Raw genomic sequence first — 25,089 nt, 5'->3', positions numbered from 1 at the left:
TGAATGAAATGTCTCTCCGTAGCTGATATCCCAACAGTGAGAATAAATGGATTATTTGTGGACAGACGTTGCAAAATTTTACCAAGTACTGCCTCTGAAAAACACTCCCATTTGTAATACACTAAACTCCACACAGTACAGTAAATACATTTAATAATATTTTCAAATTTCTTTGTATTTATCAATACTCTCATTCAACAAACTGAAAAAATAGGGAAAAATAACCATTTTGACAATATGGACAATTTTTTTTTATTTTTAAAAATCATTAATTGGAATTTATCATGACAATGATCAATGAAAATTCTTATAAGAAATTAATCATGATAAACGATACAGTAAATGCCCAGCCGTACTTATAATCTGAATTAATGAGTTACAACAACATTTAACTTCCTTTGGGATCAATAAAGTACTTTTTATTAACATTAATAACATGGTGGAACTCGGAGTGTGTTGCTAGGTGACGGTCTGGGCTTGGCTGGCGTTGCTAGGTAACGGTGCAGGGACTGTTGACTGTGAAATAAACCGCCAGTGGACCTAGTACTTTTTCATCAACATTAAGGAATTATTCACTTAAAACAAGCTCCTATATCTTGCCGAAAATTTATTTATAAGTTAGTTTTGTCTTATTTAAAGTGTTCTAAAATATTTGCACTATAAACCAGACCAAAAATACTTGGTAAGATTTTGTGTGTTTGCAGTGTAGATGTGTTTTAAGACTTTTCAAACATTTTAACCTGCAGGTTTTGGTTTCTTTCTGGTTTTTCAGGTGACTTTCACCAGGACCAGATACCATGTTGCTGTGGAGCGCTGGCATTGGCAGGACAAAGTGAGTTTCTTTTTCCTTCTGTTTAATTTTCCTCTTTAATCCATCACTGTTGTGAAGTCGCAGCATTCAAAATGCGATTCTCCAACTGGAATGTGTTGCTGTGAGGAGCAGAAATGTTTCTGATTTGAGCCAGGAAGTGTCTGACTCGGGCTAATGGTTTCTCTGCTGTTAGTCAGAGAGACATCAGGGATTTCACAGCCAACCTCATAAATCGTTTCAACCCCAAATTGAATGAGTTGGCGAAGGTTAAAATGGATGTGATGAAGGGGAATACAAAACGACCTCATGAAGCCGCCTGACCATGAAAGAAGATGGAGATCAAACAGAGCATCATGGAAATAATGTAAAGCCCATTATGTTTAAAGGCCTGGTCTCAGTAATGCTAATCTATGAATCACTGATACTTGCCTTGCAAATCGATTTATACTGCTTGAATTTTTTTTCCCATTTTGCAAAAACAAAATGTTATTGAGATTTTATGTGACGGATAAAAAAAGTAGTCAGTTTTGTGAATATGAATGAAAATGTAATCTACTCCACACCATTGACTCTGAAATCTGTAAAACAAACCATCAATTTTTAAAAGTCGCCTGAAAAGAGTTCAACTGTGTGTAATTTAATCTCAGTTTTCTCATTAATCTCATTAATCTATGCTGATTAATGACACATTGCCACAGTGGTGGCAACATCATGCTGTTATTGGTGAATTAGCTTAACCTTTATAGCAATAAAGCTGATTTTACATGTTTAACATCTAAAATCTCTTTAGTTTTAGTAAGCAAACAAAAAAATTGCTGAGTAATGGGGCAGCATGCTAATTATGGAGAACCATTTAATTCAAAATTAAATATCAAGAAATATTGAAATAAGTAAAGATATCTTGAAATAAATAAGAAATCTTTGGGGAGAGTTAAGTACACAATGTTTTATTTCATGAGAATATTTATTTAACAGAATATGTATTCAAATTTTTCAAATTACATTATTTAATTATTAAATTTATTTGTTGAATTTTGAATGAAATGTCTCTCCATAGTTGATGTCCTACAGTGAGAATAACTGGACTATTAATAGACAAACGTTGATACACTGCAAAAAGACAACAAAGATATTTACACTGTGTTTAGTGTAAATATCTTTCCATGCATGAAATAAGACAAAAATATCTCAATATCTTGTTTTAAGTCAATGATTCCTTAATATTGATTTAAAAAGTTCCAATTTTATTGATAGTTTATTTCATTAAGATGTTTTTCCTCCGTTATAGGTAAAATAATCTGCCAGTGGAACTTGTTCTTTTTATAAATATTCAAGAATAATTTTCTTAAAACAAGTCCTACATCTTGCTGAAAAGTTACTTTTAAGTTAATTTTGTCTCATTTCAACTGCACTAAAATATTTGCACTAAATAAAAATACTTGGTAAGATTTTGTGTTTTTGCAGTGAATTTGTTGAACAAAGCAGTCGAGTTGAAAACCAAACGCAGCTCACTCTGGAAACGTTATATATTTGCAGAAACTTACAGTATATTAAGGAATTACAGCCAATTAGGAGTTTTTATTATTATGAACATGTTTGTTTCCCTGCAGGTGATAAACCGTGGCCTGCTGCTGGGAGCTGTGGGAGCTGCTGCCGGCGGCTTCTATCTGCTCATTAAAAATCCTCCAGACATCAACAAGCTCGCTATCACAGCTGAGAAGGTCTGGAACAAGATGGCCGCCCTGAAGACGCCGCCAAGTGTCGGCGCCGCCTCTCAGATCTGACGGACAGGAGCAGCGACGGAGCCTCAGAACGTGGGAACGAACTGAGCGGCGTCCAGATTTAATTACTAAATCTTATAATGTCTGGAGCAGCAGCGGACTTCAGATTAGGATGTTTCAATTAAACCAAATGAACATATTTCATCTTTATGTAATATTAAAATAAGTCCTTATTTTTATTTGTCACAATACAATTCTGTACATTCGTGTGGATTTATGTTTTTTTTAATTATTTGTAGATCTAACAGCCATATAATATGCTTAAATTAAGTCCAAAGTTAAAAATGATGTGAAAAAAGTTGTTTTATTGACAGAACAGCGTGAACAGTTCTCGAGATCTAACCAGTTCATCTGATTCTGACGTGTTAAAAGATCATTTCCTTTATTCTAAAACTGAAACCAAAGTGTAACTTCAAAAGATGCTGAACATTCCTCATTTTAATTATTTATTTTTCACTGAGCTATTCTCATAAAATTACTACCTTAATATGTTGAAATACTACCTTATTCTAGCAGTTTTATGGCTTTGTTGTGGCATTGTTACTTTTTCTCATATTATTAAAAAATTTTTCCCATTACAACATATTTAGGTAAGAATATTATGACTTCTTGTTTTATTATGGCTTTACTTTAGTATTATTGTGAATCTTTCTCACATAATTACAATTTTATTGTTATTTCAAGTTTATTATTCTAATATGAATTTTATTCTCGTATTATTGCGTCTTTATTCTTGGATTATCACAACTTTTTCTCCTATTTTTACACCTTTTATCAGGTTAAGTTACATTACCTGAACAAAGGTGTAAAAAAAAAAGTCGTTTCAAGAAAGATGATTTTATTCTGTAATATGATGTTTTTTCTTATCATTTTTCTTATATTTATCAATATGACGTCCAACTTTTTTCCCACATTTTGATTTTGTGACAACTTTATTCTTGAAATATTACAGTTTTACTCTTGATTTTTTTCTCATCATATCTTTTTCTCTTATTTCAACTTTGTTAAGGTAATACTATTCTCATGTCATTGAAAATTTGTCGTATTTGATTTTAATGTCATACGACTTTATTTTCGTAAGATGATTTTATTCTCAAAAGTTTGTGGTTAACATCAGTTCAGCAGCTTCTGCCTCAATACATTAAATAAAATATATAACCGCTGCTAACAGCAGTTAGCAGTGGATAAATAGTTAAAATGCACAACATTAATAACAGTTAAAAATATATCAAGTATGTGTTAAATTATAAAAAACGCAGACCTGATCCTAAAAATACAGACAACAGAAAAAAGGGGCTGTCGGTTACAGGTTGCTATGGTAACCACCAACTGCCAAAAGCATCTTCACTTCATACGCCAGTAAATGTCTGAAGACACAACTTGTTGACTAAATAAAATAAAAACAAAGAATAAACAAATTTTGACAAACTTCCCATTTATAATAATGTTCAAATATTGTTCTATTATCCTGTCATATAATTTGACAAAAATCTGAAAATTTTCTGAGAATTTTTGTATGATTTCCTGGTTTCAAACTCAAACATATTGAGTAAATAAACATGCAAAACTCTTCGAAACTCCGTTTAACTTCACACACTTGAGCCTTTCCCCCAAACATTAAAAAACAAAGAGGCCACTCTGTCATTCAGGTCCACAGTGAAAAGGGATTTTATTAGACATGGAGATCCATTCATTATATCTATTCATAGCTGACACCCAGGAGGTTATGAGCGCAGTGTCCCACCCTGATCTCATCTCCTTTTGCCTAATTAAACTCCTGTAATCCTCACACATATTCTCACCAAATGCCACTTCACAGTGTCTGCTCTCATCCCACTAGATAATGAGATGAAAGCCTGCTCGCTTAAAATAGAGTCTCTTTCCTGAATCCACATACAGTAATATGTATTTATGGTTAAGAAACTAAAGCTTTATTTTTCATCTTCTATACACACTTGCAGTTGGGTACCAACCAAAATGTATCATCATAAATCACAAGCTGACCCAAACTTCGCTGTCCTCTTAACCTGCAAAAGCAACGTATTACCAAGTATTACCAATATCTGAATACACTTTAAATAAGACAAAACTAACTTACTCGTAACTTTTCAGCAAAATAAAGAGGCCTGTTTTAACTTAATCCATCCTTAGTATTGATGAAAAAGTAGTAGTTTCACTGGCGGATTATTTCACTTATAATTAGAGATACCCAATACGGATTTAAAGTTTTATCGCAACACTGCAAAAACAGAATATTGTCTGGAGTATTTTTAGTCTAGTTTCTAGTGGAAATATTTTAGTTCACTTGAAATAAGACAAAAGTAACTTTTTAGCAAGACATATGAGCTTATTTTAAGGAAATAATTCATTAATATTGATGAAAAAGTGTTAGTTCTGTTGGCAAACATTTTTCACGTGTTATGATTTATCTGCCAAAGGAACTGGTACTTTTTCCACCAATATTAAGGAATTATTTGATTTAAGCAAGTAAATAATCTTGCTGAAAAGTTATTAAGTTTAGTCATATTTCAAGTGTGCTTAGATATTTGCACTACAAAGTAGATAAAAACACTTGGTAAAATTTTGTGTTTTTGCAGTGGATATTTGTGGCAATAAGAACCATTTATTACTTGTTTTTTTAGGGACTGCATGGCCCAGCAATCAAAGCCTCACAAACACAAATACTGCTCCTGAAAACATTCAAAACTTTCCATTTGTAATACACTAAACTTTTACACAGTCCAGTTAAACTCCATTTAATAATACTTTCAAATTAAATTTTTATTTATGAAACAAAATTATTATGATAAGAAATTTATCACAATAAATAAATGAAACAATATAATAAATGGGAAAATGTCTTGTTATAAGTGAAATAATCTGCCAGTGGAACTAGAACTGGGTTGCTAGGTAACGGGGCTGGGCTTGGTTGGTGTTGCTAGGTAACAGCGCAGGGACAGGTGATTTGAAATAATCTGCCAGGAGAACTAGTACTTTTTTGTCAATATTAGGAATTACTTACTTATAACAAGCTCCTACGTTTTGCTGAAAAGTTAGTTGTAATTTAGTTTTGTATTATTTCAAGTGTACAAAAATATTTTCAGTGGAAACTAGACCAAAATTACTTGGCAAGATTTTGTGTTTTTGCAGTGTAAATACTGAACATAGTAGCTGCGTTTCCGTTGATAATTGTGCAAATTGGAATCACTGAAATAAATTTGCTTATTAGAAACACATCAATCTCACAAAAAAAGTTTTGCACTAGGATGAGGTGGTTTCTTTCGGCTTTTTAGAAATTAGTGTATTTCACAAAACTGTAATGGAAAAACTTGTTTTGCATGTGCTCAACAACCGGACGTTACTACTGGAGGAAATTAAGGAGACAACAGGAAGTGGTTGGAGGATGATGGTCCTTCTAGGCCTGTCACAATAACACATTTTGCTGGACGATAAATCATCCCAGAAGTTATTGCGATAAATGATAATATTGTTGTTTTGATACCATTTTCAAGTAATAATAAGGGTAATCAAAGATCATTAAGATTTAAATTGTAATGAACATTTAATACTGGAACTGGAAGACATTTTAAATATCTAAAATAAATAAACAAAACAGAAACAACAAATAATATTAATTATGAAAACAAAAGTATCCCTCAAAAGAAGGGCTAACTGAGACCAAAACACTAAACTGAAGATTTTTTATCATCCACTTTTTGCTAAAAAGAGAGAAAATAGAAAAACAATAAATCATGTAAATGGAAATTATTGATATCATTTTTAATTTATGATGCGTTTAATTGATTATTGCGACAGGCCTAGGCAGCATGTTTTTTCATGACTTTTTATGAACAAACTTATTCAGCTGTGATTTTAATCCCGTTTCTCATTTAACTTAAACATCACAATTGCAAAATTGTGTTTTTCCGGCATTAGTGTTGAATGTTGACAAAGTTTTGAGCTGATTTGTAACAGAAATGCAGCTACTCTCCCACACACTGCATGACATAAAACTAGTTAATCAACTATGCAATTACCTAATATCACCACAGCTGATGTCTAATGAGGATGTTGCCTCCTGTTGGGTATTTACAGTCAGTTGTAAAAAGTCTGGGGCTGCGTTCAGACACAGAAACAGCCGTGGAGGTCAGGTGGGATTAGTTTGGCGTGGAACTGCATGTTTGGTCATAAGGCATTACCAAGAGGTCAAAGGTCACAGCGGCCTCACTTGGATGACGTTCACCTGCGAGGAATCTCTGGCCTTGGAGGTGACGTCAAATTGCTGGAAATTGTCGCTGGTGATGATGAAGACGATGGAGGAGGAGTTGAAGGTGACCCTCTTCTTGGGCCGGTCCCTGGAGTCGCAGGCGCTGGAGACGACAATGGGGCGGATGGGGCGCTCGGCGGGCGTCAGCGGCCGCTCTTTGAGGTTCTGCTGCAGCCAGGAGATCTTATGGAAGAGCCGGGAGCAGAGCAGCTGCAGGAAGTAACGCCGGAACTGCAGGAAGACGAAAACATATGATGACAATGATCAGAGCCAAAAATTACACTCAAGTAAGAGTAGCAATACTTCAACATATTTTTACTCAAGTAAAAGTAAAAAGTAGCAAGAAATCCCTCAAGTAGGGGTAAAAAAGTATTTGAGTATTTGGTAGAAAGTCTACTCATGTACCGAGTGACCCAACAAATTATCAATCACTTCATATTTAAAAATTGCATCATCAGACGACTAAAATATAAAGTTAAGTGGAAATTTTAATATTTTAAGGACCAAAATGACAATAATTCTTACAAGTAACAAAAAAATAAAAGAATCTTCCCAAATCAGTTTCTTCCAATAAAAACATTATGAAACTTTAACAAAAAACTGCAGTGGGTAGAAAATCCAGAAATTTTACTCCAATTAGATTAGTGATGCTTCATAATAAAATGACTGAAGTAAAAGTAAAAAGTACAGCGTAGTAGAAGGACTCCTAAAATGTAACTACTTACTACTCAACTCTGATGACGCCAGTTCTCACTTGTTTAGCCATCGATATTTAACAACGTTTATATTTCAGAAAACGAACTTGCATTATTTTCCCATCACTCCAAAAATACAAAGTCTTACCAGTAATTTTGGTCCAGTTTCTTGTGTAAATATCTTAGTACACTTAAAATAAGACATAACTTAGCATGGTAAAATCCTCTTTTTAAATATAAAATCATTCACCAGCTTTTATGTTATATGTATGTATTGTATTTAACTAAGTTAATTTAATAATTTTTAATTAGTTAAAAATGACAATAGTTCTTGACGTGTGACAGAGCTTTATAAGCAAACAAAGACAAAGAACAGTTCTCATTAACTGAAACTTGAGTCCTACAGTTCACGGCATAGAGCCGTTCAAAAGAATCGAATCGTTCTTGAACAACACATTTTCCTCTGATCACATAATAAATAATCCAGCTGTTTTCTTTCCATCGATATCTTCAGTTTTTCTTTTGAGTGACCCAGTTGTAAGCCATTTATCCATCATTATTTCAACAGCTAGCTGTATGCGTCGCACTTTGAGCTGACGTCACAGGACATAAACGGTGGTTACGTGCAGTACCTTGCGGACCACTAGGGGGCGCCCGCGGACCGCCAGCGGTTTGAGAAAGACCGCCTACAAACCTTTCTACTCATGAACACGTAGATGACGGGGTTGTACGCCGTGCTGGACTTGGCGAAGAAGGACGGGATGATGGCCACGGTGGGAGAGACCATGGCCTTCCTGCCGAACGCCTCCATCATGGAAACCACGGCGTACGGCGTCCAGCACACCAGGAAACAGGAAATCATCAGTAGGAACATGGCCGCCACCTTCTTCTCGTAGCGCAGGATCTTTATAATCTGGACCGTCTGCAGGTCTTGCAGTGAACGCAGCTGCAGAAATGAAAAGAAACAGAAAATTAAGACTTTAATATCTTCAGCGGCAAATCTGAATTATGAGGTGTTGAATTCAATTCCAGTTTGGAAATCTAATTTATTTTTGTTTGCAGACTGACAATGGAAATCATCACATCGATCAGGGATGTCCAAAGTGTGGTCCAGGGGCCATTTGTGGCCCTTAGACTAATTTTGTGCAGCTCCCAACTATAATTCAAAAGTGATACAAATTTGGCCTGTAGATGTAGACTTTTAACTTGCAATCACGATAAAAAAAATGTTATCAACATAATTTTCTTACACAAAAAAATGTAAAGTACAACATAAAGTATTTGTTTTTGTTAAAACTTTAACAAAAGTTACAACTGAATTTATCCAGAGACTTTGAAAAGCCAACTTTGCTGCAACCAAATCAGCTTTTATTCCTTTTTAAACTTGGATAAATACAGCAAATGTTTGGAGAGAAAGTGACCCAAATCCCGTTCTAATTACTGAGAATAAATTTATTCAGTCAAACCCAAAATAAACTGAAAACTAGATATTTCTTTTATTCAGCAAACATGCAAAATTAAAGAAGTAGTAAAAAAATTCTCAGTAATCTCAGAAATTTTCTAGAAAAATTACTTTTCTGAGCTCCAGTGGTCAAAAGATACAAGTAAAAACATTTTGAAGTTTTGGCATTAATTAAACTTTCTAAAAGAAACTTAAACATTTCTAAAATTCAAATGCTATTCTAGAACATCGCTGATATTAATCAGAAAATGTCTGAGTTCTTAGGGAAAATGTAGTTGTATTAGACCTGGAATAAATATCAGGCTACTTTTTTTTTCTTTCTTTTGAGTCAACAGTTTTGGCCAAAGTTTTGAACTTTTGAACATCTTGGCTTTTCTAACATCTGCTTGTGTCGTTTGTACCTCAGTCCTGGTGGACGGTTTAGCCTCCAATGTGTTTCTTTCCATCCTTGCATCAACTAGGACCAGTTTCCTTGTCCTCCACATCATGATTCTGCCACCACCAGAATCCCAAGACCATCATATTACTTGAAAATGGTTTAAAACCAATATTATTCTTTATTCCAATAACTTCTGAGACTATTTATTATTTATTTATTGCAACAGGTACATTAAAGAGACTGTCTTAGAAAAACAGACAGAGGGTTCTTCAAATTTGCTGCAGTACAGACTGCTACAGGAGATCTTTGAAGAATTTTCAATTGATATGAGTCACAACGTTTAATTTTGCTTTGAATTTTAATTTGAATTAAAAAATGAGCTTCTGTAATCATTTAATAACCGTTTTTAGTGGTTTAATTCATAGCATCTATTTATTTTTTCTCCATTTCCATGTTGGCGATCTGCTGCTCTCCAGGTCTTCAGACGCCTGATGGGTTTTTCTGTGTCTGGAAAAGCAGGCCAGCTGCTCTGGAGTGAAATCTCTGCAGCGTTCAGAGTGTTTTTGGGGTTTTTTTCCTTTGAAGATTTTTCCGGATCGCCGTGAAGTGCGATGAGTCTCCTCTCAGGCTTCGGCGCCGTTCTGGGAATTTTCTGCAGCTCGAGTTCGGGGGTCTCAGAGGAGGGAGCTGCTCACACCTCCCGCAAGATGGTGAATATTTAAGGGAGGAAACTGTGATTCACAAAGACATGTGGGTCACTTGAACTGAATTAAGCCTGGTCTTCTTTTTTTTTTACATGCAGATTTAATGTAATGAAAGAAATCTCCACAAGAGTCAGAAAGAGTCAGCATAAAAAAATCCATAATTGAGTCCATGTTTTCAAAGGAACATCTTAACCTGAGGGTATATCAGGTAACGTTTTCAATCTGAGCTCACTGTGGGAGATACTAAAGCAGAAGTGATGAAATGAACACAACGAAGTGGAAATGCTATCCGAGCGCAAACAATGAGAGGAGCTGACCTAGAAGACGTGACATTTAAAGTCGTTAAACAAATCAGGGCGATAGGAAGTGATGCGAAGTGGTATTTGTGCTTCAGGAGTCTAAAAACTGACCACAGCTTATGAGCACTAAAGGTTTGTTATTTATGTTTTTTATCTTTACGTGTGAGTCGAACTGACCTGGAAGTGAAATGTCTTGTGATGAGTATATTTTGTCTTTGGGTCAAATGGCTCTCTGCCCTGGGTGGCAAGACATGAAGGGCAGCAAGAGGCAGAAAATATCAACCCAATCCGATTTTTCTGTTGCTTATTTTAAGTGGGATCTATTACGCTTCCTTGAACAAGTTAGGATAATTCAATGGCCTAAACAAAACATATTTTTTCCACAGAATCATCCCTAGATACTGAGATTTTTGTCAGAATGAGTCGTTTTAGGGTCTCTTGTCACTTTAAATCCTAGTAAGTTGCTGCCAGCCTCGAGCCCCCAACTCAACATTTACACTCGCACCTGAAAACGGCTGCAAACAGATACGAAGCTGTACAACCGTACATCTTTGAAAATCAGAAGTGGAGCCTCCTGTATAACCAACAAGAATGCAGCAGGTGGTTTCTGGATTTTAAGTCAATAACAAAACACTTGTCTTTTTCCAGCTGCCATTGTACAAAGTAAACAGAGGTAAAACCAGCTGACCAAACATGCTGGAGTTCCATTTGGGTCACTAGGTAACAGATGGAACTCTGCCGGGGTTGCTAGGTAACAGTGCAGTGCCTGTTGATTTGTGACTTGGCAATCTGGAGGTTTTTGAAACGGCTAATTTTCCAGACACGGGTATTTTTTTAAGTGCTTGGTTTGTTTTTAGAATCAGTTGAGACCCAAATGGAAGTACAAAAAAAATATGTGAATTTTGGATAACCGGCGCCTCCCTGTGGTGTGCCCAGTGGAAACATTGTGATAAATTATTGCAGTGATTAATTAAATAACTGTTTCAATATTTTTTAAAGTAGTTTGAACCACATTTATACATAAAAACGTACATATTTAGACTGTTCAGACCACATCTGAATTACTCTATGCCAAACAGAGATTCTGTCAAATAATGTTTGTAATAATTTCAAAGCTTTCTTGGACTATTTTGGATTAAAACAAGCATGGAAAGTGCAACAACATGGTTAATGTTTATCAGTCTATAACTTCAGTTCTTCATGTTTCTCACAAGTTACATAATAAAAAGTTATTTTTAAAGAAGGGTCTTTATTACCAAGGTAAATTTTCTCCCTGCTTTTAGTAGTTCTTGTTTGGTTTTGAAAGAGCAGACTTTGCTATATGAGTGTACTTATATAAAGATGAATGATGAGTTTATTTTATATGTTCATTTTCTTTGCATGTAACTACTTTGGTCAAAGCTTCATTCTTGCTCCTTCCTGCTGTTTTGCAACTGTTCATCATTATTTCCCTCATGTTTTATTTTAAAGCGTCACACCTGCCGTTTGTCTGGATGTAATTTGGATTATTTTTATTTTTTTCCGCTGTTTGGGATTCTATTCTTTCTGCTTCTGCTCGCTGTGAGCTTAATGACCATTTCAGTTCGGATCTCTCCTGCTGTCTGCTCTGCCAACTCGGTGCATTATTATCAGATAACATTGTTACAGTGGCAGAATGAAACCTGCTTTAATGCAACACTGCATCCAGTGTTGCTATGATGATGAAGTCCTTATCACAACATTTAAACTGGCAGTGGGTGATGATTAACTTTATCGACTGATCAAACATTTTGGTCTTTGAAGATTGAATTTTTGGAAAATTTCCGTTTCTATGTTAATTAAAGTGATCAAATGAGTCGGGATGTAAATATTTCAGGTATTTAACGGTCTTTGCTACTCAGAATTGTGAGTTAGCTTGCTGTCTTTAGGCTTTTTATTTTTTTGTGTGGTTTAAGTGCTAGAAAATATTGAGGAGCCAGACTTTATTGTCAATTTGTTGGGATTAGAGCAGAAAAGCTTTGAAATGTCAGCTTTAGAGAGCCAACGGTGGATCTGCCATTTCAAAATGATGAATTTAATATGGTTGAAATGTCACCTGCAGGGAGAATTTATTCCAGCAGAGCAAAAGGTTTTTGTAAAACAACAAAAACATACATCCGCAGCCTTACCATTCTCACTGTATAGAGGATGTTGCCATAGCAGTAGACCATGATGCCAACGGGCACGAAGAAACACGCGAAGAGGAAGAAGAGGATGAAGGAGGCGTCGTTTGGGTCTTTGGATGCCCAGTCCAGGGAGCAGCCCAGCTGGTGGATCTCTAGCGTGTAGCGGTTCCAGCCCAGCAGAGGCGCCCCGGTCCAGGCCAGCGAGTACAGCCAGATGTGGGCGATGGCCCGCCACGCCCAGGGGAAGTCCACCACCTGGGCGTGCACCACCCGGATGTAGCGCTCATACGCCAGAGCCGCCAGAGTCATGATGGAGACGATGCCTGGGNACTTATTCAGCTGTGATTTTAATCCCGTTTCTCATTTAACTTAAACATCACAATTGCAAAATTGTGTTTTTCCGGCATTAGTGTAGAATGTTGACAAAGTTTTGAGCTGATTTGTAACAGAAATGCAGCTACTCTCCCACACACTGCATGACATAAAACTAGTTAATCAACTATGCAATTACCTAATATCACCACAGCTGATGTCTAATGAGGATGTTGCCTCCTGTTGGGTATTTACAGTCAGTTGTAAAAAGTCTGGGGCTGCGTTCAGACACAGAAACAGCCGTGGAGGTCAGGTGGGATTAGTTTGGCGTGGAACTGCATGTTTGGTCATAAGGCATTACCAAGAGGTCAAAGGTCACAGCGGCCTCACTTGGATGACGTTCACCTGCGAGGAATCTCTGGCCTTGGAGGTGACGTCAAACTGCTGGAAGTTGTCGCTGGTGATGATGAAGACGATGGAGGAGGAGTTGAAGGTGACCCTCTTCTTGGGCCGGTCCCTGGAGTCGCAGGCGCTGGAGACGACGATGGGACGGATGGGGCGCTCTGCGGGCGTCAGCTGCCGCTCTTTGAGGTTCTGCTGCAGCCAGGAGATCTTATGGAAGAGCCGGGAGCAGAGCAGCTGCAGGAAGTAACGCCGGAACTGCAGGAAGACGAAAACATATGATGACAATGATCAGAGCCAAAAATTACACTCAAGTAAGAGTAGCAATACTTCAACATATTTTTACTCAAGTAAAAGTAAAAAGTAGCAAGAAATCCCTCAAGTAGGGGTAAAAAAGTATTTGAGTATTTGGTAGAAAGTCTACTCATGTACCGAGTGACCCAACAAATTATCAATCACTTCATATTTAAAACTTGCATCATCAGACGACTAAAATATAAAGTTAAGTGGAAATTTTAGTATTTTAAGGACCAAAATGACAATAATTCTTACAAGTAACAAAAAAATAAAAGAATCTTCCCAAATCAGTTTCTTCCAATAAAAACATTATGAAACTTTAACAAAAAACTGCAGTGGGTAGAAAATCCAGAAATTTTACTCCAATTAGATTAGTGATGCTTCATAATAAAATGACTGAAGTAAAAGTAAAAAGTACAGCGTAGTAGAAGGACTCCTAAAATGTAACTACTTACTACTCAACTCTGATGACGCCAGTTCTCACTTGTTTAGCCATCGATATTTAACAACGTTTATATTTCAGAAAACGAACTTGCATTATTTTCCCATCACTCCAAAAATACAAAGTCTTACCAGTAATTTTGGTCCAGTTTCTTGTGTAAATATCTTAGTACACTTAAAATAAGACATAACTTAGCATGGTAAAATCCTCTTTTTAAATATAAAATCATTCACCAGCTTTTATGTTATATGTATGTATTGTATTTAACTAAGTTAATGTAATAATTTTTAATTAGTTAAAAATGACAATAGTTCTTGACGTGTGACAGAGCTTTATAAGCAAACAAAGACAAAGAACAGTTCTCATTAACTGAAACTTGAGTCCTACAGTTCACGGCATAGAGCCGTTCAAAAGAATCGAATCGTTCTTGAACAACACATTTTCCTCTGATCACATAATAAATAATCCAGCTGTTTTCTTTCCATCGATATCTTCAGTTTTTCTTTTGAGTGACCCAGTTGTAAGCCATTTATCCATCATTATTTCAAGCTAGCTGTAGCTAGCTGTATGCGTCGCACTTTGAGCTGACGTCACAGGACATAAACGGTGGTTACGTGCAGTACCTTGCGGACCACTAGGGGGCGCCCGCGGACCGCCAGCGGTTTGAGAAAGACCGCCTACAAACCTTTCTACTCATGAACACGTAGATGACGGGGTTGTACGCCGTGCTGGACTTGGCGAAGAAGGACGGGATGATGGCCACGGTGGGAGAGACCATGGCCTTCCTGCCGAACGCCTCCATCATGGAAACCACGGCGTACGGCGTCCAGCACACCAGGAAACAGGAAATCATCAGTAGGAACATGGCCGCCACCTTCTTCTCGTAGCGCAGGATCTTTATAATCTGGACCGTCTGCAGGTCTTGCAGTGAACGCAGCTGCAGAAATGAAAAGAAACAGAAAATTAAGACTTTAATATCTTCAGCGGCAAATCTGAATTATGAGGTGTTGAATTCAATTCCAGTTTGGAAATCTAATTTATTTTTGTTTGCAGACTGACAATGGAAATCATCACATCGATCAGGGATGTCCAAAGTGTGGTCCAGGGGCCATTTGTGGCCCTTAGACTAATTTTGTGCAGCTCCCAACTATAATTCAAAAGTGATACAAATTTGGCCTGTAGATGTAGACTTTTAACTTGCAATCACGATAAAAAAAATGTTATCAACATAATTTTCTTACACAAAAAAATGTAAAGTACAACATAAAGTATTTGTTTTTGTTAAAACTTTAACAAAAGTTACAACTGAATTTATCCAGAGACTTTGAAAAGCCAACTTTGCTGCAACCAAATCAGCTTTTATTCCTTTTTAAACTTGGATAAATACAGCAAATGTTTGGAGAGAAAGTGACCCAAATCCCGTTCTAATTACTGAGAATAAATTTATTCAGTCAAACCCAAAATAAACTGAAAACTAGATATTTCTTTTATTCAGCAAACATGCAAAATTAAAGAAGTAGTAAAAAAATTCTCAGTAATCTCAGAAATTTTCTAGAAAAATTACTTTTCTGAGCTCCAGTGGTCAAAAGATACAAGTAAAAACATTTTGAAGTTTTGGCATTAATTAAACTTTCTAAAAGAAACTTAAACATTTCTAAAATTCAAATGCTATTCTAGAACATCGCTGATATTAATCAGAAAATGTCTGAGTTCTTAGGGAAAATGTAGTTGTATTAGACCTGGAATAAATATCAGGCTACTTTTTTTTTCTTTCTTTTGAGTCAACAGTTTTGGCCAAAGTTTTGAACTTTTGAACATCTTGGCTTTTCTAACATCTGCTTGTGTCGTTTGTACCTCAGTCCTGGTGGACGGTTTAGCCTCCAATGTGTTTCTTTCCATCCTTGCATCAACTAGGACCAGTTTCCTTGTCCTCCACATCATGATTCTGCCACCACCAGAATCCCAAGACCATCATATTACTTGAAAATGGTTTAAAACCAATATTATTCTTTATTCCAATAACTTCTGAGACTATTTATTATTTATTTATTGCAACAGGTACATTAAAGAGACTGTCTTAGAAAAACAGACAGAGGGTTCTTCAAATTTGCTGCAGTACAGACTGCTACAGGAGATCTTTGAAGAATTTTCAATTGATATGAGTCACAACGTTTAATTTTGCTTTGAATTTTAATTTGAATTAAAAAATGAGCTTCTGTAATCATTTAATAACCGTTTTTAGTGGTTTAATTCATAGCATCTATTTATTTTTTCTCCATTTCCATGTTGGCGATCTGCTGCTCTCCAGGTCTTCAGACGCCTGATGGGTTTTTCTGTGTCTGGAAAAGCAGGCCAGCTGCTCTGGAGTGAAATCTCTGCAGCGTTCAGAGTGTTTTTGGGGTTTTTTTCCTTTGAAGATTTTTCCGGATCGCCGTGAAGTGCGATGAGTCTCCTCTCAGGCTTCGGCGCCGTTCTGGGAATTTTCTGCAGCTCGAGTTCGGGGGTCTCAGAGGAGGGAGCTGCTCACACCTCCCGCAAGATGGTGAATATTTAAGGGAGGAAACTGTGATTCACAAAGACATGTGGGTCACTTGAACTGAATTAAGCCTGGTCTTCTTTTTTTTTTACATGCAGATTTAATGTAATGAAAGAAATCTCCACAAGAGTCAGAAAGAGTCAGCATAAAAAAATCCATAATTGAGTCCATGTTTTCAAAGGAACATCTTAACCTGAGGGTATATCAGGTAACGTTTTCAATCTGAGCTCACTGTGGGAGATACTAAAGCAGAAGTGATGAAATGAACACAACGAAGTGGAAATGCTATCCGAGCGCAAACAATGAGAGGAGCTGACCTAGAAGACGTGACATTTAAAGTCGTTAAACAAATCAGGGCGATAGGAAGTGATGCGAAGTGGTATTTGTGCTTCAGGAGTCTAAAAACTGACCACAGCTTATGAGCACTAAAGGTTTGTTATTTATGTTTTTTATCTTTACGTGTGAGTCGAACTGACCTGGAAGTGAAATGTCTTGTGATGAGTATATTTTGTCTTTGGGTCAAATGGCTCTCTGCCCTGGGTGGCAAGACATGAAGGGCAGCAAGAGGCAGAAAATATCAACCCAATCCGATTTTTCTGTTGCTTATTTTAAGTGGGATCTATTACGCTTCCTTGAACAAGTTAGGATAATTCAATGGCCTAAACAAAACATATTTTTTCCACAGAATCATCCCTAGATACTGAGATTTTTGTCAGAATGAGTCGTTTTAGGGTCTCTTGTCACTTTAAATCCTAGTAAGTTGCTGCCAGCCTCGAGCCCCCAACTCAACATTTACACTCGCACCTGAAAACGGCTGCAAACAGATACGAAGCTGTACAACCGTACATCTTTGAAAATCAGAAGTGGAGCCTCCTGTATAACCAACAAGAATGCAGCAGGTGGTTTCTGGATTTTAAGTCAATAACAAAACACTTGTCTTTTTCCAGCTGCCATTGTACAAAGTAAACAGAGGTAAAACCAGCTGACCAAACATGCTGGAGTTCCATTTGGGTCTCTAGGTAACAGATGGAACTCTGCCGGGGTTGCTAGGTAACAGTGCAGTGCCTGTTGATTTGTGACTTGGCAATCTGGAGGATTTTGAAACGGCTAATTTTCCAAACACGGGTATTTTTTAAGTGCTTGCTTTGTTTTTAGAATCAGTTGAGACCCAAATGGAAGTACAAAAACGTAAAAAAATATGTGAATTTTGGATAACCGGCGCCTCCCTGTGGTGTGCCCAGTGGAAACATTGTGATAAATTATTGCAGTGATTAATTAAATAACTGTTTCAATATTTTTTAAAGTAGTTTGAACCACATTTATACATAAAAACGTACATATTTAGACTGTTCAGACCACATCTGAATTACTCTATGCCAAACAGAGATTCTGTCAAATAATGTTTGTAATAATTTCAAAGCTTTCTTGGACTATTTTGGATTAAAACAAGCATGGAAAGTGCAACAACATGGTTAATGTTTATCAGTCTATAACTTCAGTTCTTCATGTTTCTCACAAGTTACATAATAAAAAGTTATTTTTAAAGAAGGGTCTTTATTACCAAGGTAAATTTTCTCCCTGCTTTTAGTAGTTCTTGTTTGGTTTTGAAAGAGCAGACTTTGCTATATGAGTGTACTTATATAAAGATGAATGATGAGTTTATTTTATATGTTCATTTTCTTTGCATGTAACTACTTTGGTCAAAGCTTCATTCTTGCTCCTTCCTGCTGTTTTGCAACTGTTCATCATTATTTCCCTCATGTTTTATTTTAAAGCGTCACACCTGCCGTTTGGATGTTTGGGATTCTTTTCTTTCTGCTTCTGCTCGCTGTGAGCTTAATGACCATTTCAGTTCGGATCTCTCCTGCTGTCTGCTCTGCCAGCTCGGTCCATTATTATCAGATAACATTGTTACAGTGGCAGAATGAAACCTGCTTTAATGCAACACTGCATCCAGTGTTGCTATGATGATGAAGTCCTTATCACAACGTTTAAACTGGCAGTGGGTGATGATTAACTTTATCGATTGATCAAACATTTTGGTTTTTGAAGATTGAATTTTTGGAAAATTTCCGTTTCTATATTAATTAAAGTGATCAAATGAGTCGGGATGTAAATATTTCAGGTATTTAACGGTCTTTGCTACTCAGAATTGTGAGTTAGCTTGCTGTCTTTAGGCTTTTTATTTTTTTGTGTGGTTTAAGTGCTAGAAAATATTGAGGAGCCAGACTTTATTGTCAATTTGTTGGGATTAGAGCAGAAAAGCTTTGAAATGTCAGCTTTAGAGAGCCAACGGTGGATCTGCCATTTCAAAATTATGAATTTAATATGGTTGAAATGTCACCTGCAGGGAGAATTTATTCCAGCAGAGCAAAAGGTTTTTGTAAAACAACAAAAACATACATCCGCAGCCTTACCATTCTCACTGTATAGAGGATGTTGCCATAGCAGTAGACCATGATGCCAACGGGCACGAAGAAACACGCGAAGAGGAAGAAGAGGATGAAGGAGGCGTCGTTTGGGTCTTTGGATGCCCAGTCCAGGGAGCAGCCCAGCTGGTGGATCTCTAGCGTGTAGCGGTTCCAGCCCAGCAGAGGCGCCCCGGTCCAGGCCAGCGAGTACAGCCAGATGTGGGCGATGGCCCGCCACGCCCAGGGGAAGTCCACCACCTGGGCGTGCACCACCCGGATGTAGCGCTCATACGCCAGAGCCGCCAGAGTCATGATGGAGACGATGCCTGGGAGGAGAGAGAGCGGCGACTCAGTGTCTCTTTGCCTTCATCACAGTCGTCATCAAACTTGAGGTTCGGGGGCCAAATCTGGTTTTAACAACACAATCTGGCACAGCCGCCGGCCCTTTAAGAGCGTTCATGATTTTGATTTGGCCCAAAATGAAAATGAGTTTGACGCCCTGGTGTAAACCGGACGCCAAGCAGTCATTTCAGAGCGACTCTTAAAGCTTTTTTAAAGGGGCAGTACGATGTAAAATCTACTTTTCTCAGCTTTACATCATTCTCTCATCAGAAACATACCTGGAGTGTTGCTTTGATTTTTTTCATGAATGTTTGATTAATCCTTTCATCTCCATGGAAACCACTCAGCTGTCCAAAACGCCTGGGTGAACGTAGCCTCGCCTTCAAGGCGCAGCTCCACCTCTGAGCTAACGAGCTTCTGCAACTTCCCCACTCAGCTCCTTCAGACTAGCCAGCAGCAATTAGCAAACACCTGGTAGAACTGTGCATCTGCTGAGCTCATAATAGGAGCTACTTCTCAAAAAACTCTGATAAAAAACGTTGTTAAAGGGTTAATAGAGGAGCCATGTTGTGATTACTTCCAGAAGGCGCCGTTTTAAAGAGACAGAAGCCCAAGGTGTTAAATATCAAAGTCAAATTTCACAGGCTAAGCTAGCTGAAGCGTAGCAGAGAGTAACAGTGGAGAGCTTGTTTCTGTCAGTGCAGCAGCTTTTATTGTCATCAGATCGTTCCAACTTTTAAAAGAAGCACATCTGAAAGCAGTGGGGCAACTTTAAAACATCGCTGCAACTAACGATTATTTCAGTAATTGATTAATCGTATATACTGACAATTAATCGGATAAAAGAATCGGAAAATTCTGAAGATTTTGCATTTCAGCCTTTTTTACAGAGAATATTAGAAAGATGCAAATGAAAAATCCTTTTTAAATAAGAAAATAAACATTTCATTGTCTAAAATACAACAACATTGCTTTAGTAAACGCTTGATCAATGCTTCTAGAATGTGGTACGTTCAGCCTTTTCTGCTTAATTCAGCATCAATAGAGTGCAAAGCTAATCTTTTGATTTATACTTTGGCTGAAACTATTAATAACTGGGTAGCAAAAGGTGATTTTTTTTTTAACAGAAAGTGAACTAGATGAAGCTAAAATTTAATCTTAAATGAAAAATTTGTACATTTTTTGTACAGTTTTGACATAATTCTCAACTAATTGATGATTATGGAATGATTAATCGTGACTAGTCGGGACTAGTCACGATTAATTGTTTCAGCCCTAATTGAAAGTAGATTTTCATCTTGTAAACAGTCGTTTATCTATGTTAGTGTTTCAAAACTGACTGAAAAACTCTTGGATTTTTTAAAATCTGTCTGCTTTTTAAGTAAAATAGCTCAGCTTTAGTAAAAAGTCTACTGAATCCCAAAACACTTAACAAATAAAACCCATCAGAGTGATACATTCTGAGCATCATTGATGATTATTTCACTAATCGATTAATCACGATTAATCACTTCAGTCCTACTGTAAAGTATATAACTTCCATTTTTTAAAATAAAAACATCATTCGACACCCTTTAGTCAAGAATAAAATCTAGATTACAAAACAAGGAATTCAGAAAAACATAAAGAAATCAGAGCTTTTATAAACATGTAGTTTTTTTAAGATGAACCATCATTACCTCATTTTTTCTTGCAGCTCTTTAATCTGTGTGACCTTGGATCGTAAGACGTTAAGAAAAGATCATTTTCATCTAATTTATGAGTGAACACTCATTAATTTAGTTTAAACTTTCATTATCTTCCAGGTTTGCTTCGTTTTGTGAATGTAGGCCAGAGCAGATTGCCACATTCTGCTGGTGAAATAAGATGTACAGTACGAGAATCGCATCCACTTTCCATCTTTTTGATCTGCAACGTCTCCTGTGACATGTTTGAAATGCAAACATGAAAGATAAAAACAACAAAAACCAAAGGCGTTGCTGCAGTACTGCGCGCTGACAGAGGCAGGCAGACGTGTTCCTCACATCCTGCAGGCTCACAATGCAATGTCAGCTAAAGGACGGCAGGATGACAGGAGTGGAGGGCAACTGTCCAGCACTCCAACGATGAAAAAGCAACAAAAAACAAAAAAAAAGGCTGGAAGGGTTTTTCTAATGAGCTCATTATCACTCAGCCCTCCTCTGGGGCTGTGGGTCGAACGGTGGCGGGAGCCAAAAAGTGCCTGTTCACACTTCATTATTAAATACAGCTCTGCTTATGGAAATGAGTGGGAATGTGTGTCATCCCAACAAGATGTCAGGAGACGCATCTGCACGATGCGATGACCCTTATAGTACAAAAACCAGCAGCTTTTCCTGATAAGGCAACACATTCAGGTTCCTGGATGCTCAGTTTTAACCAAATAAGCTTTCAAGGTCTTTTATTGAGCCTTTTATACATTATTATACGTTATAAAGTATAAATAAACAATTCAATTCATTTTTATTAAGACAGTAAATATTAGATCTGCACGATGCAGTGACCTCTACAGTTCAAAAACATGCAGCTTTTCCAAATAAGAGGCAAAAAGTAAAACATTTAGATCAGCTTTCCAAGTGTTTGTAAACCTTTTTATACAGTATTAGACATTAATTCAAATAAACAAATAATTCAACTCATTTTTGTTACAACTAACATGATGCAATGCTCAATTTTAATTAAAAAAGCATCTTCAGCCTCTTTCGTACACTATTAGAAATGCATTAAAAACACTAACAATTCAATGAAAATCTGCATGATGCAGTGATCATATAGTAATAATAAAAATGTAGCTCTGTTTTAATAAAAAAAAGCTTTACAAACCTTTTTATATAATAAAGAAATAATCAAATTCTTTTGTAAATAAGACGATAAACATTGTCTTGTAATACATTTTAGTCAATTTAACTTTATATATTATGCATGTACTATTTTGGATGGTTGTGGATGTGCGTATATCTTTGACTCTGAAATAAAGTATCCGTCTACTGATTAGGAGTATAATCAATATCTTGTCAATGCTGCCATATTGTAAGGTTTTAATTTTATTCATATAAACTGTGTTTTAATGACATTACTTGATCAATAATAATAATAATAATAATAATAAGCGCTTTTAAAGAAAACATTTTCTCACGGATCGGATGTGTTTTCTCACCGAACAGGCTGTTGCTGAATCCGTCCCAGACGCATGTCGCCTGGCTCCAGATCCACCTGCCTTTGACGCACGACGCAAACGTGAAGTTTATCCCGACGACCGACACCAGAAAATCACTCAAACTTATGTTGACCAGCAGCAGATTGGTGGGCGTGCGGAGCCTCTTGAACCTGCAGTAGAGTAAAATCACCGCCACGTTGTTGCAGAACCCGAACACTCCGATGGTTCCGATGGCGACCGCCAGAAGTTTGTAGGTTCCATCCGCGAACAGGTATCTGTCAGCGCTTCCCTCGGTTTCGTTGGCCGGATTCATCGCGGGGACGCAAACTTGGTTTCCAGCATAGTGAGGCGCACAAGAGGCGAGTGGCAAGGTGCGCTCGAGGAGCCGCGCGCGCCGCTCATTCAAACCAGCAAGCAGCGCGAGCGCTTTTGGATGAAACTGGGTCAATGTGACGAAGTCAAGGTGGGCAAGGCAAGGTGTTTCCTTTCCGCGATACCTTTCAAATTAAAGCGCAGAGTTTGACCCCCATGCTGTGTGACGTCAGAAAGGTGTTTCAGATTTGGCTTAAATGTTTCAGATCTTCCTGCAAAGATGGAGATGCACATGTAAAAATGTGGATGTTCATTTTCAAAGTCATGTTATTCATAAATGTTTAATTCACAAACTAAGTATTTAGTTTTCAAATTAAATATTTAATTAGTAGTTTGCAAACTAAATATTCAGCTTCCACATCAAATATTTAGTTAGGAAGTTAAATATTTTGCTAGCTTACAAACTAAATATTTAGCTTTCAAACGAATCTTTAGTTAAAAATATTAATATTTAGTTTGCAAAATAAATATTTAGCTACCAAATTAATATTTAGTTCTTAAAATATTTACTTTGGTGACTTAATATTTAATATTTCTTAGTTACTTCTTAACTAATTATTAATTTGAAGGCTAAATATTTAGTTTTCAAATTACATATTTGTAATTTGCTAAAACATCTAGTTAGGAAACTATAAATTTAGCTTTCTGGTTTCCTAACTAGCTAAATATTTAGCTTTCAAACTAAATTTTTAGTTTACGTGCACAATATTTAGTTTGCAAACTAGGATGCGTAACCATAGCAACAACTTATTGTTTTTTTTTTGTTTGTTTTGTTTGGGTTTTTTTAAACAACAGGGCAGCTGACTAGAATGTCAACAACTCAAATATTTCCTGAACTACAAACCCAAAATCCCAGAAGAGCATGAATCATGACGGGCAGGAATCATGTCCCAGAATCCGTTTCTCTGCTCGTCTTTCTAACCACTGGACCAGGAAGTGACCAAGGAAGGAGCAGCAAAAGCAAATGAGGTGGATTAGCATTGTTTGATGACGGTGTCATTCAGGACATGTTGCTGGGAGATGTTTCCTCTCCTGCCTGGAAATGGAGCTGTTGGCATGTCAGGACAGTCATGCGACTGTCGTAGAGTAACAGTCTTGAGTCAGAGGCGTCTTCAGAGTCGTTGCAAGACTGACTGCTACGAGAGATCCATCACAATCCACAGCTTTTTAATGAACAAAGTATTTCTGATTTGATTTGATTTGAAAACAAACAAATCAAATCAGTGGACAAGATTTAACTGGTTGTGTCACTTTCATGAATCTTGATGTATTTTATTAGTTAGCATAAAATGCTGTTTACACCTCAGTATCTTTTATTTTTACTTTAAAATCTGGCAGTGTCGGTCATCTTCCGTTTCTGACGTGAAACTGATAACAGCTGGAGCGTCTTCATTCTCCAGGCCGTAGCTCCATTTTCTGCTTTTGTTCCCATTAAAGACGTAATTACAGCCCACATAATGGGCTTTAAGTGTTTAATTACATGTACCACTTTAACTGCAGGACCGTCTGGGACACTTCAGATCCAATTAAAAGTCAATTCATTAACATCAAGAGCATTTCACAGATGTTTGGACTTGTGTATTACATCCAGTCCAGGTGCAATGTGTCTGTTTTTAATGCTCATCTTCTCCCTGGAGCTTCTTCTCTGTACATGGAAGAATTTAGCCGTGGAGTTTAATTACCGTAATTAACTTATGGAGGAATAATGGAGGACTCAGAGCTGGAAGAGGCTCCTGAAACTTTGTCTCTGTGATAACACTGTTGCTTTACTGCAAAAATATTTAAAGTATGGATACAAGCATAAAAATATGTATTCTCACCCCTCAAGTTTGTCATCTTCCCATTAGTCACTTGAATTTCAAAATGGACGCCCAACTTGAGCCTTTGAAACCAATAAAATGTTTCCTATTTTTATGACTTGTATGAACTTTTGATCCCATATGTAGACTATGATTTGACTCCAAACATGTTTATCTACTTTAATGCAAAAATCTATTTTTCATGACATGTATGGCGGCCATCTTGAAAGCCAAATAATTATCAGTAAATATGATTTTTATGGATCCAATTATGTAAGATTTGATACAAAAAGTAATTACCTGTAAAATACTTACTACTAATGGTGACATTCAGGATGTGTTAAAGTGAACAACAACAAATATTATTTTAGTGCAAGAAAACATTTTCCTTGATGACCATGGCAGCCATCTTGAATTTTTCAAAGAAGAATGCCTCTGAGATCATCTGATTTTGCTGAA

The 25,089-nt window shown here is 36.8% G+C and overlaps 3 protein-coding genes and 1 long non-coding RNA gene across 4 annotated transcripts in view; 2 read left to right on the top strand and 2 right to left on the bottom strand.

The window, feature by feature from the left end:
- kmo (kynurenine 3-monooxygenase) overlaps positions 1 to 3,177 on the top strand; it is a 21,616-nt gene extending 18,439 nt beyond the window's left edge. Inside the window, exons 14-15 of the mRNA XM_016679054.1 lie at positions 747 to 832; positions 2,422 to 3,177. Of these exons, the coding sequence (XP_016534540.1) occupies positions 747 to 832; positions 2,422 to 2,595 (260 nt within the window). The 3' untranslated portion in view covers positions 2,596 to 3,177. The remainder of the gene's footprint in view (positions 1 to 746; positions 833 to 2,421) is intronic.
- A 3,206-nt stretch (positions 3,178 to 6,383) lies between these two features.
- On the bottom strand, positions 6,384 to 13,195 carry LOC103148276 (opsin-3-like). Its single transcript, XM_007566965.2, has 4 exons — positions 13,145 to 13,195; positions 12,546 to 12,881; positions 8,249 to 8,500; positions 6,384 to 7,090 (listed from the first exon to the last, which is right to left on the bottom strand). The coding sequence occupies exons 1-4, from the start codon at positions 13,193 to 13,195 to the stop codon at positions 6,806 to 6,808; spliced, it is 924 nt and encodes a 307-aa protein (XP_007567027.1). The 3' UTR covers positions 6,384 to 6,805.
- LOC103148262 (opsin-3) lies at positions 12,904 to 22,895 on the bottom strand. The gene is made up of 4 exons (XM_007566944.2): positions 22,460 to 22,895; positions 18,949 to 19,268; positions 14,681 to 14,932; positions 12,904 to 13,514 (listed from the first exon to the last, which is right to left on the bottom strand). Exons 1-4 carry the CDS (start codon positions 22,770 to 22,772, stop codon positions 13,230 to 13,232), a joined length of 1,170 nt encoding a protein of 389 aa, XP_007567006.1. The 5' UTR covers positions 22,773 to 22,895; the 3' UTR covers positions 12,904 to 13,229.
- Positions 22,823 to 24,135, top strand: LOC107838015 (uncharacterized). The gene is made up of 2 exons (XR_001664064.1): positions 22,823 to 22,922; positions 23,627 to 24,135. It is a non-coding gene; the product is annotated as an uncharacterized LOC107838015 (long non-coding RNA).
- The last annotated feature ends 954 nt before the right edge of the window (positions 24,136 to 25,089 follow it).

Source organism: Poecilia formosa, unplaced genomic scaffold (genome assembly GCF_000485575.1).
Source record: "Poecilia formosa unplaced genomic scaffold, Poecilia_formosa-5.1.2 Scaffold201, whole genome shotgun sequence".
NCBI classification, from domain to species: Eukaryota; Metazoa; Chordata; class Actinopteri; order Cyprinodontiformes; family Poeciliidae; genus Poecilia; species Poecilia formosa.
Note: the sequence above shows the minus strand (reverse complement) of the source record. Positions and strands in the feature narration are given on the sequence as shown.

Bases quoted from the DNA above. Each gene is read 5' to 3' on its own strand.
- LOC103148262 (XM_007566944.2), bottom strand. From the start codon at position 22,772: ATGAATCCGGCCAACGAAACCGAGGGAAGCGCTGACAGATACCTGTTC. The intron at 19,269-22,459 runs GTGAGAAAACAC...CTCTCCTCCCAG, and splicing joins ATTCAGCAACAGCCTGTTCG to GCATCGTCTCCATCATGACT. The intron at 14,933-18,948 runs GTAAGGCTGCGG...TCATTTCTGCAG, and splicing joins TCCTCTATACAGTGAGAATG to CTGCGTTCACTGCAAGACCT.